At 46.5% G+C, this 21,198-nt stretch overlaps 1 protein-coding gene across 7 annotated transcripts in view; it reads left to right on the top strand.

Moving 5' to 3' along the window:
* The window catches only part of CSGALNACT1 (chondroitin sulfate N-acetylgalactosaminyltransferase 1), a 334,333-nt gene that overhangs the window by 224,204 nt on the left and 88,931 nt on the right, over positions 1-21,198 (top strand). For all 7 annotated transcript variants that reach the window (XM_032328782.1, XM_032328786.1, XM_032328784.1 and 4 more), the window contains one exon: positions 18,632-19,561. In XM_032328782.1, the coding sequence (XP_032184673.1) occupies positions 18,934-19,561 (628 nt within the window). In that variant the 5' untranslated portion in view covers positions 18,632-18,933. The remainder of the gene's footprint in view (positions 1-18,631; positions 19,562-21,198) is intronic.

The following is a 21,198-nucleotide window of genomic DNA, read 5'->3' as shown; positions in this document are numbered from 1 at the left end:
TCTGACTGAGAACCAGAGGGATGTCAGAAATTATCTGGTCCAACCTTAGAATATTCCCAGATAAGAGATCTTAAATAAATGGAGTTATCCATTCAAAACTGCATATCTGGGTCGGGCTGAGCAGTGCTTTCTGGAGTTTCTTCACTAGTCCTGTCTGATCAGCCTGGAAAAATTAATATCTATTCCATTTGACCTCCATTTCCTGTCTTAATTATGTGTTGGTAGGAGTGGACATTCTGACAGGCTGATTAAGGAATTAATTATTTTACATTCATCTGAAAAATTTGTGCTTTGGGGATTTAAGTTTTTTTTAATCAGTAAAATAAGGATGATAGATATCTGATCCCTGAGTAGCTTGTCATGAGGATTTAGAGAATAACTTTGTCCCGAGTTTCCGGCTTCGTGGAATCAGTCTCGGGTTTTTCATTGCATTTAGCAGTAAGTGGTGGCTCTAGCAAGTCACCGCTGGTTTGGGTTCTTTGAACCCACGGCAGAGCCGAAGTTCCAGGCGTGAACTTGAGCCCAGCTGGCCTCAGTGGCATGAAGTACGTTGCTGCGGAGAGTGGCAGAGAAGAGAGCCGTGGCCTTGGCCCAGCTGTGCTGGACCCTGTAGCCTCACAGACGCTGGATTGCTGTGAAGTGTTTGTGTTGAATGGAATTGTTCCCCTCGCTCACTTTGTGGGAATCTTTCTTTCCCTGATCCGTTTCTCAGAATATCTTTGAGGCGAGACGTAAAGTCCTGCAAATTTCGTGGACAGTTGCCTTTTTCTGCTTTGCTAGGGGTTCCACAATTTCTTGGAGGGAATTTAGAACTATAGTAAATCAGAATTTACTGACCATTTTTTTCCCCGATGACCCCAATCTGTACATTGCCATTATGATTTGACTGAACAAATCAGTGCAAACTTTATTACTTATCCATGTTAACGAAGGAAAGAGTTGCAGAGAGATGAACTTATGCATACATATTTGGGGGTTTGGTGCATTGGTGCCATTTCCTTTTACCTTCCTTTCATTCACTCCTGTTCTTCCTACTTATTTAGTCTGTAATGGGGGAGGGGGTTTGTGGTGACGTCAGTTAAGTGTTAATCAGAGCCCAAATCATAAAGTCAAATGAAGCAGAGGGCCACAGGGTCCTCTTCCCAATTCAGCCACCACCCACTTGCTACCTGTCTTGAGCTGAGACCCAGAGGCCTCTTCACTCACGCCAATGTCACGGGGTTCTCCCCGTCACACACTTTTCCAGCCATTGCTTGCCTCCTCCTGCTTCTCCTGTGCAACTGAACTTCTTGAAAAAGCTTTCTGTAGTCATTGTCTCAATTTCTTTCCTGCTCTTTAATCCACTCTTCTCTGTCATTCATACCCATCCGACCACCAGAGGAAATTTCCACTGAGTTACCAGTGATCTCTGTGTGGTTCAGCTCAGTGGCATTTTTCCTGGTTCTCAGTTTACCTGATTTCTCAGCAGCATCTCACATTGTTGATTTTGTATCATTCTTCTTCAAAGAATATTGTTAAAATTTTCAGACTGAAACATTTTATTAAGAGTATGACAAACAGCCTCATATACTCCCCACCAGGTTTAAGAAATAAAATTTTAGCAACATGAACACTTCCTTCCTTATAGAACTTCTGAAGGCTCTGTACCCCTCTCCAGTCATGTTCAGCTTCTCTACTCCTACAGGTAACTGCTCATCTGACCTTGATGTCTGTGGGGTCTTAGGGTCTCAGTACTTTTATCTTCCTCATCTGAGTCTCTCAATATCCTCCAGCCCAGGACCATCAGGAATGCAATATTTGGACATGCTGGGTTTATTACTTGTTGCAGGAAGTGAGAACACACACCATGGAGAATCCTGGGGGGTCTCAGTGAAAGGGCAGTAGAGAGAATCTATTCTGTGGATTTGGGTTTTAGTTGGATGATTTGCAAGAGTCTGAGGAAGGGGAGATTTCCTCCAGAATAGATGCTGTCGGAGAGCAGGGGTAATTCTCTGATTAGGTATCTCAATAAATCTTATCTATTGGGAGACCAGAATAAACTGGTAACCGGTAAAGTAAGAGCCATCAGTCATTTTGGCCAAGAAAGGATGTTAGATATTTTGTGGGTGACACATTGATTCTGTTTTTGTCTGTGATCGGACAAAATGATGAAGTGGACTGATTTTGTTTCTTTCATCATGGTCTCAGAGTAACCTTGTCTGAGTCTGGTATTTTTGGAGATGGTTTATGTCTAGCAGGAGAATACATGGCCTGGCTAGGCATCTCGGGGGCAGCTTCTGATCATCGGGCGATTGCTTTCTTTATTTCTTTCACATTTTTGCACAAGTTGAGAAACTGAATTCAGGCAGATGGAGACCAAAGTATCAGTTTGGTTATAAGGTTAATTTGGAGAACATAGTTTGGGTATGCGGTGAAAATGGGCTTCCTAGTCCTGGACCCAGGACAGCAGACATCCCTGCTCAGTCATAGGTGGTACTGGCAGTGTTGAGGCCGACCTGTGCTGTCTCCCAGTTCGTAACTATACAGTTGGAGGCCATTCAGAGTCAGAGTAACTAGGGACTCAGAACCAGAATGCTTCTTGCTCTGGACTTTCCCAAAGTTGTCTCATCACTCTCAGGGTTTGATGACCATTTTTTCCCTGATGACCCCAATCTGTATCTCCAGGCTAGACGACCTCTCTGATAGGCTTGCTTATTCTCCATCTCTACCCAGCTGTTTCAGAGCACTGAAACTTAACATGACCCAGGTCAAATTCATAATCTCCTCCCCAAATTCAATGTCCCATGTCCCCACAGCCGGACCCTACAGCTTCACCCTACATGCCAGCCACCTGAGTCACTTGCACTCTGTATGCTCTACATTGGCTCATGCCTCCAAGCTCTACCATCTGGTTATTTCTTGCTACACTCTTCCTTCAAGGCTTACCTTAGATGTCATCTCCTGCAGAAAGCCTTTGTGGAACCCTCTAGGTTAGATTGAATGCTCCTGCTCTAACTCTTCTTACCTTTTGCTCCTCTGTAGAACAATTAGCTCATTGATTTATCTGTTTGTGTGTCTGCTTCCTTCACTATACCTTAAATTCCTTGAGGCCAGAACCCTGTCTTACTCATCATTGTATCTTGAGATACATCTGTATCTATATGTAAATACATCTGTACTTTGATCCTATGCCTATGTATCTATAGAACTGTGGGTTGATACCTATCTATCTGTATTGATAGATAGAGCTAGATGTCTTAATACCTTGAACTAGACTTGGCACTTAATGAGTGTTCAGTAAATTCTTGTTAAAGAATTGTTGTCGAAAGACATTGTTGACATTTTGTCTAGCCCTGGAATGACCAGAGCTTTGGTAATTTCAGTATCGAAAAGAGTAGGCCAAGTATTTTTTCATCTGATTGTGTTTTACTTCACTCGAGGTGTATTTCAGATAAGTCATATTTAGATTGAAGTTTGTAAAGGACACAACATTTTCTTATTAAATTACATGATATTTTTAGCAAATTTGTTTAGTTTTATTTATTGACTAGGTCATAGGTTAGGACTCCTAATAGTTTAAGTAATATTATCAGTCAAGTAAGCACTTTTTTTCCCCAAAGATTTTATTTATTTATTTGACAGAGAGATCATAAGTAGGCAGAGAGGCAGGTAGAGAGAGAGGGGGAAGCAGGCCCAATGTGGGTCTCGATCCCAGAACCCTGAGATCATGACCTGGGCCAAAGGCAGAGGCTTAACCCCCTGAGCTACCCAGGCACCCCTAAGTTAGCACTTTTCATTTTATCTCTAATTTTTATCTGTAAATCATAAATTCATAATTTTAAAGTTAAGACCCTTTGCAAAATGGCTGTCCTACCCTTCTACGAAGGGAATGCAAGTGTCTGGGATGGAAACCTCTCAGTCCCATGTCCTTTCCCGGGCCCTGGGATTTCAGGCGACCGGTCGGTGGGAGGTGGGTTTCGACATCAGTCAGCTTTACTGGGCCCTGCCAGGAATCCCTCAGCTGGCAGCAGAGAGAGGAGATGTCTTTTCTCACCCAGCTGGCACTGACAACCTTCTCAGGTTGTGGACCTGTGGCTCTGGGTGTTCCTCTGATTCAGCTACCCTGTCAGGGCTGGCTGCCCTGCTCCTGGTTGGCAACTCCTTCTGAAGGAAGGCTTTTACTATGGCTTTCTGAGCAAGGCTTTGGTTGTCTCAGCTCATCTTTTAAAGCTGGACCACACACTGAGCTATCTCTGCCAGCTGCCCCTCCTCTCTCTGAGGGGAGGGAATGCTGAGTGGGGTTGTCCAGGCAGGACTCTGCAGGGAAGACACCTGGTACCAAGAATGCCATGTGTGGGGGACTCTGCTGGGGGGAAGGGCAGGAGGACCAAGGAGCTGGGGGAGAGGCAGGCAGGTGCCAATGATCTGAGAACACACTTGACTGAACTGCAATTCATATGTAAACACAGATTTATTTTTCTGATTATCACCTCCTAATTTGGTTTTCTCAACTTGTATTCCTTTGAAATGTCTGTGAGTTCTTAGCACCAGTCATAATGAAGATAAAAGCGGTAATGATACCACCCGTTGTATTTCTGTTTGTCCTCTGCAAAGCAGTTTCACATTTGTTTGAAGAAAGTTGACAATATTTTTCATCACCTTTGCAACGAGGATTTTGTGCCCTAGAAGAAAACTCTGGCCCTGGCAAATAAATTGGACAAAGAACACAAAGGTGCCCTATGGAGGGGCATGCTTCCCTTTCCAAAAGGGGTCTGACAATGTGGTCAGTTTGTGTTCTGCGCTGTTTGTGACTTTCAGTGGCCATGTCTCTGGGCTGGCATGCCACCTTTTCATGTGTCTGCAGTGGAGACCATGTCCTTATGTTCTCTTTGGCTTCTTTTGTCTGATTCTTAAACTGAGAGTGTAGAATGTGTAACAGAGGTACCCTTTGTTGTGTTGTGTTTTCACTTATGCCTGTGGTAACACAGAGCCAGCAGGTTGGAAATAAACACCTGCCAGGCATCAGTCATCTGCAGGGTTAGCCCACGGTAGCTGAGGAAAGTCCTTCAAAATCTTATCTCATTATAGGCTTTTAATAGAGATAAAGCAATGTTCATTAAAAGCTGAACCCTCCTTAGACTCACTACTCCGCAGAATAATTGCTTTTATATCAATCTCGAGACCTATTAGCTTGGTGCCAAGAAAACAATTCCAACTCTTCTTTCTGGATAGAAGGAGCTATATAAAACAATAAAGAAGGATGGTTACAGGGCCCATTGCATTTCTTTTCACCATGCCCTGGGGCATATGAAAAGAGTTGAACACTAAGAAATACTCAGACCAAAAAATCATACCAAAAAAATCAGACCAAAATATTTTAGAGAAGTATTAGACAACATCAATAAAATGGTGGATATTTAGAGTTTACAATTCCCCCCCTATTTTAAATTAAGTAGTGGAATTGGAGTAGGAGTAGAAAAACCTTAATTAGGGGTGCTTGGGTGGCTCAGGTAGTCAGGACTCTGACTCTTCTCAGGGTCCTGAGTTCAAGGCCCGTATTAGTCTCCATGCCCAGCCTACTTGAAAAAAACAAACAAACCAAAAACCTTAATTAGATCTGTTGTCTGTTAGGGTTTCTCCCCAGGGTCCCCTTTCCTACTCAATAAATAATCCTCACCTTGAAAATTTCATCTGAAAGTTCTCTGGTCTTTCTAACCAGAGCAGTCTGTCTCTGCTCGGAACTACAGCGACATTTGTTCCTTCTACATTGCTCACAGAGCCCTAGTATCTCAGTTATTTTTATACCTGTCCCTCCCAGGGGACTATTACCCTTGTGAGGACAATTGACTCTCCTCTTTATGGCCTACCATAGTTGACATGGTACCTTTCACACAGTAAACATTCTATATGTATTTGATGAGTGAGTGGATAAAATTCATACGAATTGGAACATCAGTGAAGAATTTCAGAAAACTAATTTTTTGTGTTCATGACATAATTTCTTCCTACAAGAGTCCCATACTCTGTGGTAACGCAGGGAGGGTGTGGACTGAGTGTGCAGACTTTCAGGGTGGGGGTTTATCTTCCACCAGCATAGCCTGGAATGAAACCGTGTATGTTTTTCTCCTTTGACATTATGTACCGCAGTTGTAGAAACTGTAGAAATTGTTACAGATTCTCCTGAGTCATCAAAAGGATAATATTCCAATTTATCTTTCAGGAAGAGGGGTTTTTTGCCTGTCGCCCATCTTGGGCAGCTTTGAACTGAGAGCTGTTGTATATCAGGATAATGAAGTACAGTCAAAAGAGGGAATCCAGGAACTCTTCTCACCAGAGACATTGTGAAGCCTTATTTTGGGAAGCAGCTTGTCTTGGTGTCTGAAGTTTTCTGTTGAACCCCAGGAATGTGCCAGCAGGTGAAATCAGAACACTAGTGTATTGTCCCATATCCTTTGGAGCTACTGGAGAATTGCATTTCAAAAGTATCCTAGGAAGTTCTGAGAGTTCTCCCAAATAGAACCTGCCAGCCTTTTAATAGTGACTCGGTGGGGCTAACTGCTGAGTTGTGCCCGGGGTCCAAGCGGTCCGTTCTCTGGTCAGAGAAGTTTGCTTGTGGCTTGTGCTCTCATGTTCATAGCTCTGAAGTCTGTTATACTGAGGCTCAAGCTGTGTTGAAGAAGCTCAAGAAAACCACCCTTTTCCCTTCCACTCCGCCCAGAGATGCAGCCAGCTAAGCTCGTCAATGCCATTGCCCTTTCGTACCCCCAGCAGCCTGGCGAGCTTTCTACCACTTGGTGTAAATGGCAGTTTGGGGAGAACTTTCCAGATTCACTACCGTTTTCTTTTTCTTTTCTTTTCCTTTCTTTTTTCTTTTTCAAACTGGGCTTTAGGGGCACAATAGGGATGTGAAAGAGTTACTTCGATCGGAAATCTTGGGAGTGTAGTTCAGAGGCAAGAGACCAGGAGTCTGGAGCCCTAGGTCCTGGTTCCACCTGCTTCACAACAACGCCGTAAATTTGTGTAAACATCAACTATTCCTCCTTGGTTGATTTTTCTGAGCTGTGAAATGACATCAGTGCCAGGCTTGTACCTGGGGGTTTGAGCCTTATTTTGGCTTGCGCGGATTACGTGTGAGCTTCGTGCCGGGCTCTGTGCCCAGCGCCTCACATGCACCGTCTCCTTTGCTCTCAGGAGGACCTGAGGCCCCTGTGCTCCCGTGTTTGGGAAACAAAGGCCAAGAGAAGCCAAGTAACTATAGGACTCAACTAGTCTGCACCCTAGAACCTGTCCTCTCAGCCACTGAGCTGTACTGATAGGCTGGAAGGGGATATGAGATCGTGCTTCAGAGAGTCAAAATAGAAGTGTGAATAGAAGTGTGAAGTCTCGTCGAGGTGTAGGAATTGGCAGAACCAGCATTTGCCTGTTCTGGTAATTCAAAGAAGGCAGGCAGAGGCCGCCTAACACAGGCCCCCAACCCCACACCTGACATTCCACAAGCTGTGCCGGGTCCACAGGTCCAAAACCAAGCTTGTCTTTCTGCTAAATCTCCTCTTGTGTGTGCTGGTTTCTTCAATGGTGGCCCTATCCTGTGAGTCTCTCAAGCTAAACCCTAGGCCTCGTTCTTGGTGGACACTTCTTTCTCCCTCTCATCTGATTGGTGTCTGTATTCTGGAGATGGTACCCAAGGAAAACTCCTGGAATCCACCCTCCCGCCATATTTACTGCTGCTGCTTCCACATGCCTTCGTTGGAACACTGAGGAGGTGGGCTGGCTTCTTACCTGGCCTCTCTAATGCCGGTCTCTCCCTCTCCAGCCCGTCTCAGCACTGTGCATTTGCTAGAATTCAGTTCTGCTCCTGTGACCCTCTTATCTGAAAAGTTAAATGGCTGGTAACCATCACCTATAGGGTAAAGTTTACCTCCGCTGTCATGATATAAGTGCTGGCTGTAATCTGTGTGGGCTCCTGTTATAAGATACCATACACTAGTGGTGTAACAAATGAGCATTGATTAGCCAGAAGTGTGAGATAAGGGTGCCAGCATGGTTGGGTTCTGGTGAGAACTCTGTTCTACACCGGACTCTTTGCTATGAAACTTTTCCCAGCTCCTCTCCTACGTTCTTACAGCCCAGCACTGTGCCTCATGCATTGGCATGCCAGCCTTCTCTCTACTTTTCCCCGTTACTGTGAACAGGTCTCTGTTAAGCATGTAGTAAGCTCTAGAGAAGCCTTGTAGCATAGTGTTCAAGAGCAAAGACAACAGAGACATACAGCCTGGATGAGAAACCCAGTTCTGCCGTTTCATTGCCAGTTGACTCATGCAAATGACTAACCTCTGCCTAGATGTCCTTATCTGCAAAATGGGTATGATATTAATAGAACCTACATCATAGGAAACATCAGAGAAATTGGAGGAAGATGCAGATAGAGTGGGATCATAGACAGAAAGGCAGAAGTTTGCAGAAAGAGTGTGGATTATGTTAAGAGTGACAGAGACATCATGTTTGTGGAATGTTACATAGTATTAAACTATAAAACGAACTTGGATTAAGTAAGTGCTCCATGCTGTTTAGCTTCTGTAGAAGTAGGATAGCGTCTTCTGTGGATAAATTTCTTGATAGAAGAAATGTCTTGAAATATTTTTAGGCAGAACCGTAATAATAGTTAACCCTCTGTCAGGGACAGTTGACTACAAGATAGACTTGGCACGGGCGACCGGGAGTGGCAGCCGAAGAAGGGGTAGGGAAGGCTGGAACAGGTGCTCATAGGCGCAGTGGGCTGGAGCAGAATCTACCTGCAGTCAGTGCAAGGTTTTATTTTTGTGAAAAATAAAATACATCTTGTGTTTATGTAATATTGGACTTCTTCCTATTAATTTTTTCTCTATTATTGGTTCTATTTCCAGATTGAGATAGATGGCACAGAGAGAGAAGGCTTTGCCGATCTCGCTTTGTGGGGTTTCTAAAATAATTCTGCACAATTCGTGCTTTCTCTAGTCCTGTTATATAATAACCACTTGCTAAAAGAAAGCCCCTCATTTGTGTGCTGCTGTCTGCCTTGTAGGTGGGGAGGGAAGAGGAGAACCAAAAGGTGGTAGGCTGTTTATTTCATCTTGACTAAAAGTAGCAGTTATCTTCTTAACCCTTCTTACTCCGAACATGCCAGCAGAACACGTCAGGTGACTCATGAGAGCTGCTGTCAGCAGCTTTTTGATTCAGGATGTTTCCAGCAGTTGCTCCTTCCAGCGTCTGATGAGGGCAGAGAGCCGGCACGGCCCTTTCTTCACAAGATGGGAGGCGGCCCAGACTCGCACCCAGCATCGTGCTGACCGATGCCCAGGACTGGGGAGCAGGGGCAAGAATGACAGCCCAGGGAGAAGGCAGCACACACCAGTCGTGAGAAGACTACATATGCCAGAGAGAACAGGCTTCCCGGTCATCGCTCTTTGGCCATCACTCTTTGCACTCAAGCACAGAGTCCCACGTAGGGGAGCCCGAGCTGGAGAGGGGACACTGTCCTGTCTGTGTTCCCCCAACTCTTGCCTTCAGGTTGGAGTGCCATTTTGCACTCTGAGAGACTGGTATCTATGGACCGCTTCTCTTCAGAGGTCTCTTTTGTCCTGTTTCTAGGGCTCTCCCTGCTGTGTGTGTTCTCCGCTTCTGGCTCTTTGTCTGTGGCCCTGCTGGTAGGCATTGCCTCCCTTTGCTGGTTTTCTCTAATTCTGCATATTGCATAGCTCTGTCTATGCCCCACAGCATCAGCCTGATGGAAGCAGGTGACTGTGGTGGTGTTTGGGGATGTGCAGACCCACTAGCTGCGTGGGAAGATCACTGGCCTCCCCGGTTCCCAGTTTCCTCGTCTCAGAGAACAGGGATCAACGACTCACACATGGTTTAGGGGAGACAGCAGATAATGCATGGGGCTTAGTGGTTCTGCTGGGCTCTTCACTGGTGCCCCTCCCTGTCCCAGAGCTGCCTGAACAGACAACCCAGGGGAGCACTTTTATTTTACTCTGGGAGCTTTATGTCTACAAATGTTGTAAAGCCATTGGGTGGTATATGGTAAGGGCATTTGGTAAACATTTTTAAATTAAATTAAATTAATTTATTTGAGAGAGAGAGGGGTAGTCCATGAGTGAGGGAGGAGCTGAGGGGGAGTGGGAGGGGGAGAGAGAATCTTAAGCCAGTTCTATCCTCAGTGTGGAACTCCACACACGGCTTGATCCCATGATCCTGAGATCATGACCTGAGCAGAAACCAAGGTTTGGGGGTGCCTGGGTAGCTCAGTGGGTTAAGCCGCCGCCTTCGGCTTGGGTCATGATCTCAGGGTCCTGGGATCGAGCCCCGCATCGGGCTCTCTGCTCAGCGGGGAGCCTGCTTCCTCCTCTCTCTCTGCCTGCCTCTCTGCCTACTTGTGATCTCTCTCTGTCAAATAAATAAATAAAATCTTAAAAAAAAAAAAAAGAAATCAAGGTTTGGGCTCTTAACCGACTACGCCACACTTGTTCCCCAGTAAACCTCTTTTCTCATCCTCCTCTTCCTTTTCCTGTCTGCTGATAGGGGGCATGGATCGTGTTAGCAGAAAGAAGTCCAGTTTCCCTCTCTGTGCTACTCTCACCATAACTGACGTGGGCTCCATCTCACCGTAGAGCCACCTTGGCCTTCCTGGCCTGGTGTGATGTGGTTCATACCTCTGACCTCACCTCGGAGCTGATGCTTACCACTCAGCAGCTCTGCCTGACATCTGCTCAGGGCTCTGTGCTTGTTATTCAGCCAGAAGTTCCTTGGCTGTGAGCATTGCTTACTCTCAATTAGTCCCCTCCTTGTTAATTAACAGCATGCTTTTCCCTGGAAGCTGTGCTGTGTGACCTTGGGAATGTGGTCTCCTTGGGATGGGGGGCAGGGGAGGGCATACTTTTGCCTGAGTCTCCACAGATGCCGGGGCTGACTCTGGCCTGCACATGAGGGTATTAGTTGACACACCGTAAATGGCCATGGCATGGGCATCTCTTTTGCCATGCTTTGGGTGGAAAGAAGTGAGAAATCAGTGTTTGGCAGGAAAGAATTCCATAGCAGTGCCAGCCAGCATCTTACCCATCTGAGAGATGTTCTCTTTTTCTTCTTTCAAAGAAGAACATCTCTCAGTTGATTGAAAATTCGACTTGCTAGGGTGCTTTTTATTGGAGCTGTCTTCAACTTGATATGTGGGCATAAGCCCTTGGCATCTGCTCAGAGGCACTTGAATGTTGCCGATGTCTTCTTTCCTGGCTCCCCCATGGGGTCAGGGCAGCGCTCTTACTGGCCATGGCCATGACCGGTGTTATTTCTAGGGATAGCATGAGTTTGCAGAGCTGGTAAGCGATGTGGAAGTGCAAACCACAGCTAAATGGGGAGCCAAAAAATTATATGGAGAGGAACCATGCTTACTGCCACAGCCAAAGGGCTGGACAAGCTCATAAATAGGAAGGTTCATAATGAGTTCAGAAGCAAGAAAGATTGGACACGATGGGGGCCGATGAGGAACGGGTCTCAGCAAGCAGCCCGGGATTATTAAGGGTGCTGAACAGGATAGCCCAGTGGGTAAGAGCAAGGTTTTAGCGTCATCAAATCCAGACAAAGCTGGATTTGAAACCGGGCTTGGCCGCTTGCCAGCTTGGGCAAATGACTTCACTGCTCTAAGCTTCGGTTTCCTTATCTTTAATGGGGGTTAATAGGACTTAGCTCATAAGATTGTTTTAAGGATTAAATGAGAAAATGTTTATGAAGTGCTTAGTGTGATGTCTGGCCCAAAATAAATGCTCAGTAAGTGGCTGTAATTATGAGCACTGAAGGGTGTTGGAAGCCTGGTTTCCTGGGGTTCTCATTTTGTGGGGCTGGGCAGCTCCACCAGCCACAGAGGGCCCCGTGGGACCGAGGGGGGAGACGGAGACCCAGGCAGATCTGTCTGTGGTGTTTCGGCAGCTGACTCAGCCCTGCATATGTGCACAGACACCTTCCTGCTGCGAAAAGGTTCTTTATTAGACTTATTCTTAGACTTACTCTGAGTAATGCCTTCTTGTGCTAGGACCCTTCTCTCTTTTCACTCTGTGGGCTCCACAGTGGCCCCTTGTGCTCACTGACCCCGTAGGACCCTTCTTGAAACAGGTTGGAGGTAGCGAGGTAGGGGGTGGGTGCAGGGCGAGTAGTAAATGTATGCACACTCAGGAAACCCCCCCATCAATTCTTCCCTTTGAAGTTTCACCAGCAAATTAAAAACCAAAATCAAAACAAGAGAGAAGAACAAAAATGGTTTAGACCCGTTTCCTGATTTGGGGGCATGTGTGGTTGTGATTAAACTCTGTACCTTCACTTTCTGACGAGCAGACCCTAATTTCTTCTACCACATTTCTTTTTTTCCTGCTTTGAAGTAGGGAAAACGGAATCAGAATGATTCTCTCAGGAGACCACTGCGGAGCTGAGGGGATGGAAGTGTATCTCTCACCTACGAAGTTGTCGACAGAGGTCATTAGCCCCATTCCTCTGAGCCGCTCCTTGCTGGTCCCTGGAGAACCTGCTCTGAGAGCCAGGTTATAGGGAGGACCTCAAGACCGGCCGAGAGTCTGGTCTAGGAAGGCAGGGGAGTGTGTGCCTGGCAGTGGGTGTGGGTACGTGGCCTGGCGGCAGGCGTTGCACACCCTGCGATGCAGCCAGTGTGGTCCAGAGGCAGGAAAGTCACCCTGAGAAGGGGACAGCAAGGCAGGCGCCCTGGGCCGTGGAATTCGCTATTGACTGGGGCGGTGGAAACGAAGCATGATCAGGTCAGTAACACCCTGAAGTAAGGTCCCTGGGAGTGCCCAGGAAGGTTCATCAGGGTGAGAAAACAAAACAAATGTTCTACTGCATTATTTTAAGAGTGCTGTTTTGTGAGCACATAACACAGCAGTACTATAAAACGTGTATAGAACTTATAAATGAGTAGATTTGCATCCTTCTCTAACATCTATAGGTCACCTATCATCTATCACCTGGAGTGTGCCTTCATTTTGCTAAGTTTGGAGATGTCTGATCCTGAGGGCCAAGGTCAGAGGAAGAAAGCGGCAGAACTGCTGGCGTGCCGGAGGCCACAGCCAACGTAGACCCCTGTCTGTGTGAGGGCAGAGCCTCGGGCCCAGCCCAGGTAGCTGGTGTCGGGGCTGGACGAGGTCAGGGAGGAATGCTTCAGACTCCTCATGGCCAGTCGGATGCTGCTCTGAGTGTTGGACTGTTGACGTCGCTTGGAAGCCCTGTCCCCATCTGGGACTCGGCTGCGGCCCTCCTCCATTTTTGGGTGATGATGCTGACCCTCTGGCCTCCTTGCTTTAGCTCTTCACTTGCTCTCAGGGTCATGGCTGAGGATAAAGCATTTGGCACTAGAGTCGACGCTGACTAGATTCATGGGGGAAAGGAAACCCACGTCCAGACAGCGCTGTGACACCTGGGAACCCCTGCTTGCACACTTCCAGGTGGTTGTGGTTTAGGGAGATTATGAGCTCTTGTGCTCCTTTTCAGGCCATTTTCCCTTCTTTGCAAGTACCTCAACCCTCCATGAACTGTGAACAAGGGGCCGATGATTATGGATTCGACAAAGCACTTGCAGGAATTGGTTGTACATGCTCATTTCCTTTAAGAGAAGGCAGATGGGAAAAACTTAGGCAAGTCTGTAAACAGAATGCACTGAGAGTAGGCACTGTGAGCTTCAGGCTTTTCCAGTGCTCATAATGGCTTTTAGCTGTTTTCTGTTGAATTTTGCAGAATTGTGCTCCACTTTTGCCTATGCTACCGGCCACTGACCTCAGATCCCCAGGACAGTGTGGGAGGTGAACACACGGTGGGATGAAAGCCCACAGGTGACGACGCTGAGGGTCAGATTGGAAGCCCGCTACCGTAGGCTGTATGGAGAGTCAGCCCCAGGTGGAAGGAGTTCTAAAGGGAGCCACGTGCTTGAGTAAAGGTTGCCGTGTTACATACATTTATATCACATATACATTTTTGAGAGCATTTGGAAGCTCTTTGAATAAGAATCTTTGCATGATGCTTTTTCCATGCACATCCAGGATGATATATTTATCCAAGAGATAGAACTTCCATTTACATTCTTGTTAGTACAGCTAATCCTTTGACTGAAGGTTACCTTGTGGCCTGGCCATCCAAGAGCTGACTGTGTGGGCCAGGGTGGACCAGACTCTCAAGGCTATCCTGGGGCTTTGGTCTACCACTTCCTGGCCCGGGAGACCCTGCTTGTTTTTCCCCCATCAGCCCTCTTGCCTGCACATAGGTTGGAGATGCCTTACAGAATTCATGGCCACTCCTTGAATGGTTTCCTTTATCACTCACAAGGCCTGTCATTGTGACATGTTGAGCTGCCAGACCTGGTCTCGAGGTGAAGCCACTGTCTTTCTGCCCACTGCTGATCCTGACAATGCTGCTTCTGTGGGACTTGTCCTAGAATCCTTAGCGATTTATGAGGATCTTGTGGCCATTAATAGACACATCTTGGCAGGCCTCTCTCAGGGTACACAGATTTCGTGACCAGAATGTTCACTGGGATCTGTAGAGCAAAGTGCCTACACCCATCCTTCTACTTCTCAGAATAGGTACTTTTGTCCTAGTCATAGAACTTCTAACTTCCACTGTCCCCATTTGGGGTAAAATGTTGGACTCTGAACCAGACTTGGGCTTGTCTTGGTTTTATCCTCTAAGATCTTCCACTCTAAGATGAAATGATGCCCATAGCCACTCATCTATCTTATCGTAACTAATGTTGATTCCTACCATTTATTTTAACCTTTGACGTTTTAAAATGTATTCATTTATACTTCTCAACACCCCTGCTTTCCACGTACATTTGGTAAGCATTAACATTTTGTGTCTGTTTTAATGGTGTTTGCCTATAGAGGGCTTATATTACTGTCATTTGAGATGGGCTTATGCACTCTATAAGCTTATAAACGTGCTGATACTGGAGTTTGTGCATGGTTTGTCTTCTCCTGTAACTTCTTGTAGGAGTGCACTCAACATAGTGGTGCTTGGTAACTATTTGTTTTAAGTGTGATAATGGTATCCTAGATGGAGCTGACTGTGCTTCTGACCCACTGCTGAGTCCCTGCTGGGTCATTTGGAGATCTGGCTGGTTGGTGTTCTGGATGCTCCCCGAGCCCAGCAGGATGTTGGAGCTGTCAGACAACTTCCACCTAGCATCTGAGAAACCCATCCATTGCCGGACCCTTTGGCAGAGGTCCACTGGGTCTTTCAGACTTTCTGCCTTATGTGTTCAGAAATTGTTACAGATTCCTTAAACAACCCCCTATCTAGATACCCTAGGGAAGACGTTCTTAGGGTTATTCTGGCCCATTGATGCCAGTCTGCACTGAGAATGCTTTTCCATTCTGAGATTTTGGAGAATAACATTGCTTTACATGGGCTCAAACCTGGGTGGGTAGGTACTAGAAAGCATTGCTCTTCAGCACTGTCTTGCCTTTATAAACTATGAAAAAGCCTTTACACTGTGGTTTTGTTGCTCAGAGATAGCAAGAATGGCAACAGAACCATTGTGCTTGGATAGTCCCTCCACTCTAATCAATCAATCCAGTGCTTGGGGCAAGATGTATCACAGAACCATCCTTGGGAGGTTGGGCCATGGACAGGAAAGTACTTATTTGACAGGAGAGCAATTAGTAAGGATGGACATTTAGAAAGTAAATGGCAAGAGGGGCGCGTGGTTGGCTCAGTTGGTAGAGCACATGACTCTTGATGTTGGGGTGTGAGTTTAAAGCCCATGTTGGGTAGAGATTACCTAAGAGAATAAAATCTTAAAAGAAATTTAAAAATTAAATTGAAAATGGCAAGAAATCTGATGAACACAAGGATTTTCTATAATTAAAAAAAAATAGGAATGTGCATCTCTCTTCTCCCAAAGGTTCTAAAATTGGTTATTGACAGGCCTCCAAGCTTGCTCTCTACGCCTCCCCTGTTCCCAGCCACCCCCAAAGACTGAACTAGTCTAAAATCTGGGTGTCTTTTCTACGTTTTTAAAATAGTAACACTATGCTGCTTTGAGCACATAAAGCTATATTTTCACTGTCACCTCTATCTTGTAGTAGTCCTTGGTAATTACATGGTGCTTTCCTTCTGTAAGTCTATGAACACATGATAAATGTTAACCCTTACTTCTCCCAGCACCTCTGTAGAGAGAGGGGGAGACTGCATGGTGTCTGTTATCCCTGCGCTTGGTCTCGTTTACCTACAGGTTTCGCTCCATGTTTGGTCTGGTTACATCTCCTTGAGGTGTTCTTTCCTGTGTGTGGAAGAGCTGGTCAAGTAGCAGGTGCTCTTAAGAATGATGTTCTGTGCTGCCAAGTGGAAACCCTAAAGTCTCCATAGAAGCAAGAAGCCAAAGGACAGGCCTCCTGGCTTTAGGAAGCAGATAGTCCTAGCCTCTAGAGTTTAACCATTTTTTACTGTTTTGTTTACAGAGGAGATTGCTAGATCAGTTAGAAAGCATTCTGTCTGTCAAAGAAAGTATCTGCTCCTGACATGTAAGAGGAGAAATCCTTCATGGCCGCTTTGGTTGTAATTTTTTACGGCTTTTTCTTAGCTCTTGTAAAGAGTCATTTCTTCCTAAGATCTGTTTTTTTCTCCTTTTATATCCCGAAGAATGGAATATCAAGTAACTTTGAAATTTATACTAGTGAATTGCAAAAGCTGGACGAGATGTTGAAGAGACTTATGGAACAGAACAAAATAATTACAGTTTTAAATTTCTTTAGCCATCCATAGCTTTAATATATTGCTTCATTAAACAACATGATTTTAATTTATTATGCAAATGTAACAATTATTCCATTAAACAAAATCTGTTAGAAAGATCACACCCTTTGTTTCTGTGGCACAATAAGTAATGTTGAATGTTCCATTTTTGTTTTTGATTTGCTTATTTTGTCTTTAATGACAACCCATTTAAAGTAAAAGTCTTTAAAATGGTAGAATAACGTGATAACATGTTTTCACTGGTAATTTAATACTTGGATATAATGAGTTCATCTGAGAGATTTCATTAAAACCAGCAAGGTGCCTGAATACCAAAGCTGAGATGTTTTTAATCACAGAATTATAGTAATTACACAAATCCCAAGATTTTCATCAGACGGAATGGGCTTCCAGAGCTAAACATGCACTTTAAACTTAGCACTAATAACTATGTATTGTTCTAAATTATAGCAGAGAGACTCCTTGGGCTAAGGGGAATATTGGAATTGAATTTTTAAGGAAAATTGAGAAATAAACTATTTTGGTAATGGTATCTGTAAGAGGCACATCACCAGGATAATGGAAGAGGATCTCTGTATGCTTTAGACATGGCAGGTGCATATCAGATAAAGTCAATGAGCCCATTATCGTTGACTATATTTTCAACATAGAGAGAATGCTAGAAGGAGCAGCTCTTTCTTCTCCCAGGGGTCCTGAAGTTGCTAATTGACAGAAGTCCTCCTTCCAGTCAGTAAATGAGACAGCAGACTACCAGTAAGTGAGATGATTATTGGCCCAGAATCTGGATTTTCTGGGTTGGATGAAGACTCTGGAAATTTGGTTATTGTGGGAATGGTCAGGACATAGTACCCTCAGGGAGCTTGCTTTAAGAGAAGTTATATAAAAAATCTCCCTAAGCAAGAAACTTTGTTTGCTCTGTTTTCCATTTATTGTTAATTCTTTCTGCTTTCTGGCTCAGAAGGGTAGGGGAGACAAGAAGGGGGAGTGAGGGGAGGGGAGGACATTGAAGGAGCGTGCTCTGAGGTGTCCGTGGTGGGTGGAGGAGGGAGGAAGGAGCCGGGGGCAAATGAAGAAGGCGGGTTAGGTTGGCTTCTCGTGTGTTACAAGGGGTTTGGAGTTTGAATGAAAGGCTCTGCGATCCATCTGGGTATTCCTGATGATCAGGCAGGACCCAGGAGACAGAGACATGCCTGGGATTGGGGTCCTGACAAAACAAGTATTTCTGGTCTCCGTTCTCCCAACCGCATCCCTTTTTGTGGTAAACTCCTCATTCCTGGTGTTCAAGTTCCAACTGCCTCTGGACCCCATCTGATTATGTTATCGTCCACATGTGTTATTTGCATATTTGAAGCTACCCCCCTGCCTCATTAGAAAGTTGGAAGACCATTCTGAGTCGTGTCCCAGCCCTGGCCTCAGTGAGGGTGCACAGGTGAGCTCACGTAAGCCTCTGCTTTCTCATCCCTTGCTGCTGGGCGGGCCTGGCTGGAGAAGCCCCTGCCTGCAGTGTCAGCTTCCTTGAAATTTTGCTTTTTCCCTTCTAACCATCAAAATGATATGTGCCGTTGTGGGAAATTTATAAGACAGAGAAAGATGTAGAGAAGCCGGAAAGTCACCATTAATGCTTGCAGAGGAAACTCCCATTTTGCCATCTTTCGTTCAGCTCTTTTTCCTGTATCCTTTGTTTTTTATGTGCACAGCCCTGCACGAACATATGGGTGTCCTGATTTAGAAATGGGTAACAGTATTTAATCCCCTGTCATAAACATTTTCTGTAAGACTCCTGGGAGGCCTATTGAATATCCCTTGCCACGGTGAACGTAAGGGTGTTACTGTCTTGATTAAGTGTCATTGCCGTTTGGTGTCTTCCCAGGTCCCTTCTTTGTGGTCTGCTGCACCTCTGGAAGGCTATGATGGGAATGAAGGTGGCCGCCTGCAGGTTTCACCGGACCGGCTGCTTCTGCCTAGAAAGTCATCCTTTCCAAGCAGGAAAAGTGCTCCCCGTGGTGGTCGACCTCAAGGGACCAGACACACTGTAGAGAGAAATGGATGAAAGCAGCCTGGGGGGCCCCAGACTCGTGCTCCCCGCGGTCTAGTCCAGGGACGCCCTTCGGCGGGGCCCTGGCCTTCTGGAATGTGGCCGGCTGCGGCTGCATGGCTGATTGCTGAGTGACGATGCTTCGCCGGGGGCTGCTGGCGTGGGTCTCTCGCGTGGTGGTTTTGCTCGTGCTGCTCTGCTGTGCCGTGTCCGTGCTCTACATGCTGGCCTGCACCCCGAAGGGGGACGAGGAGCGGCTGGGGCTGCCCCGGGCCAACGGCCCCACGGGGAAGGAGGGGTACCAGGCGGCCCTGCAGGAGCGGGAGGAGCAGCACCGCCACTACATCAGCAGCCTCAAGCGGCAGGTCGCACAGCTCAAGCAGGAGCTGCAGGAGCGCGGCGAGCGGCTCAGGAGCGCGCAGTCTCACCCCAGCGACGCGGCGGGCCTGCGGCTAGAGCCGGGGCCTCCCGAGAAAACCCAGGCGGACCTGCTGGCCTTCCTGCGCTCGCAGGTGGACAGGGCGGAGGTGCACGCCGGCGTCAAGCTGGCGACGGAGTACGCCGCCGTGCCTTTCGACAGCTTCACGCTGCAGAAGGTGTACCAGCTGGAGACCGGCCTGACTCGGCACCCCGAGGAGAAGCCCGTTAGGAAGGACAAGCGGGATGAGCTGGTGGAAGCCGTGGAGTCGGCCCTGGAGACCCTGAACAGCCCTGCGGAGGGCAACCCGAATCGGCGCCCCTACTCGGCCTCGGATTTCATAGAAGGTTGGTGACTGTGAGAGTGGGGGTGGGGAGGCACCAGGGTCCAGGCGCCCTGGCCAGTCCCCGCTGCAGCAGGCTGGCAGCTGGCTTTGGGCATGGCGGGTAGAAAGTGTTATGGGAGCGACCGTAAAGGTATATGGCATGGAGTCTTATTTCTCAGAAATATCCGTTCTACTTACTTCCTCATGAAAATCACGCCTATTGAAAGGTCAGGTTCATTGCTCCCTGGTAGGAAAAGGCAGAAGTTCTTGCTTTCATTAATGAAAAAAAAAAAAAGAAAGAAAGAGGGGCACCTGGGTGGCTCAGTGGGTTAAGCCTCTGCCTTCGGCTCAGGTCATGATCCCAGAGTCCTGGGATCAAGCCCCACATCAGGCTCTCTGCTCGGCAGGGAGCCTACTTCCTCCTCTCTCTCTGCCTGCCTTTCCACCTACTTGTGATCTCTGCCTGTCAAACAAATAAAAAAAAAAAATTAAAAAGAAAGAAAGAAAAGTAAACCAAACATAAACAAAAGCCATTGAAACTCCAATGGAGCTTCATAGGCTTTTTTTTTTTTTTAAAGATTTTATTTTTTTTATTTGACAGAGATAACAAGTAGGCAGAGAGGCAGGAGGAAGCAGGCTCCCCGCTGAGCAGAGAGCCTGATGTGGGGCTCGATCCCAGAACCCTGAGATCATGACCTGAGCCAAAGGCAGAGGCTTTAACCTACTGAGCCACCCAGGCACCCCTTGATAGGCGGTTTTAACAGATCTCTTCCCTGGGCCCTTCTCCTAGGGGTCAGGCCTGGTTATCAGCCCATGAACGCCAGAGCGGTTGTGAACATTATCTGCCAGACACTGTTGGAGGAACTGTATACTTACCGATTCCCTTTTCCTCCTTAATGACCCTGTTAGGGGATGAGGAAACTGAGGGTCAGGTTAATCGCGTAAATGACCTAAGGTCGCTCAGTTAGCGAGTGACAGAGCCAGGATTTGAACCTGTGAAGTCTGATTCCAGAGTCCACATCCTTCCACTAGGTTACATTGTACAGGCTGCCAGATGGCATGAACACTAGTAAGATGAACAGATCAGCTTCTTTCATGGGCACAGAAACTATTAGTTTGTGTTTGTGTCTAATTTGGGAAGAAAGTGGCCTCGTCTCATTCCTTGGAAGATGAATTAGTATCCTCTTACCAGCTTTTCCCTTGTTACCGGGGCAAAAATCAACTAATAATTTGGGAGTGGAAATACCGTTCGAGGGCAGCCAGCTCTTCCGCCTCTTTCTGGAGAGAATCTACTTCAACTTCCCAGACGTGTGGCTGCGTCCTTGTCACCCTGCTCCCAGCTTTGGCTATATAACCATTCTCTCATCAGCCTACAGGCCAGATGGACTCTGTTTAGTCCTATCAAAAAGCTCTTGCTGCCATTTATGCCTCTTCTTTTCGGACACTTCCCCATCTTCCAGTTTTTTTCCACTTTATATGTGAACCATACCTCATACAATTTTGGTAGAGAATTATTTTTCATATGCCTCGAGCCAGGCAAAGAAATCTTGTACAAGATCAAAATTCTGGTTGTCGAGATTTGTTGTTGTTGTTCCTCATGTATACGAGGTATTAAAGACACCCAGCATATCGGCAGCTTGCAACTGTAAGCACATGGTC

Source organism: Mustela erminea, chromosome 21, assembly GCF_009829155.1.
Source record: "Mustela erminea isolate mMusErm1 chromosome 21, mMusErm1.Pri, whole genome shotgun sequence".
Lineage (NCBI taxonomy): Eukaryota > Metazoa > Chordata > Mammalia > Carnivora > Mustelidae > Mustela > Mustela erminea.
Note: the sequence above shows the minus strand (reverse complement) of the source record. Positions and strands in the feature narration are given on the sequence as shown.